This window comes from Penaeus monodon, chromosome 20 (assembly GCF_015228065.2).
Source record: "Penaeus monodon isolate SGIC_2016 chromosome 20, NSTDA_Pmon_1, whole genome shotgun sequence".
Lineage (NCBI taxonomy): Eukaryota > Metazoa > Arthropoda > Malacostraca > Decapoda > Penaeidae > Penaeus > Penaeus monodon.
In genome coordinates this window covers 14,631,263-14,631,630 of record NC_051405.1, presented here as the reverse complement: position 1 = coordinate 14,631,630, position 368 = coordinate 14,631,263, and the positions used below count along the sequence as shown (strand labels likewise).

At 52.4% G+C, this 368-nt stretch overlaps 1 protein-coding gene across 1 annotated transcript in view; it reads right to left on the bottom strand.

The window, feature by feature from the left end:
• Nucleotides 1-362, bottom strand: part of LOC119585653 — a 5,143-nt gene extending 4,781 nt beyond the window's left edge. Inside the window, exon 1 of the mRNA XM_037934329.1 lies at nt 96-362. Coding sequence (XP_037790257.1) covers nt 96-309 — 214 coding nt within the window. The 5' untranslated portion in view covers nt 310-362. The remainder of the gene's footprint in view (nt 1-95) is intronic.
• Between the last annotated feature and the right edge of the window lie 6 nt (nt 363-368).

Below are 368 nucleotides of genomic sequence, written 5' to 3'. Positions count from 1 at the left end.
ACTAAAGATCACGCACACACGAAACAACAGAGGAACAAGGCAATTCCAAACACAGTGAAACCAAAATCAGTATAGAAGAGCAGTTGCCGTGAGACCTGTACTGAAGGCCAGCTGTGAATCCAGAGGTGACGAGGGGGCGTCTGTCCACACAGCACCAGGGGGACTAGTGGCTGTGATGGTGGAATTTGTGGTGGCAATAGTTGTGGTTGTGATAGATGTGTTGGTACTGAAAGGAGTGGTAGACAGGGTAGTGGTGGTAGTGGGAGTTAGGTCGTGGGGGGCAGCGCCTGTGATGATGGACACACCCATGAGGGATTTGTCCGCCTCGTGGGACTCGCTACAGTTGTCCTTCCCGATGCCATAGCCAA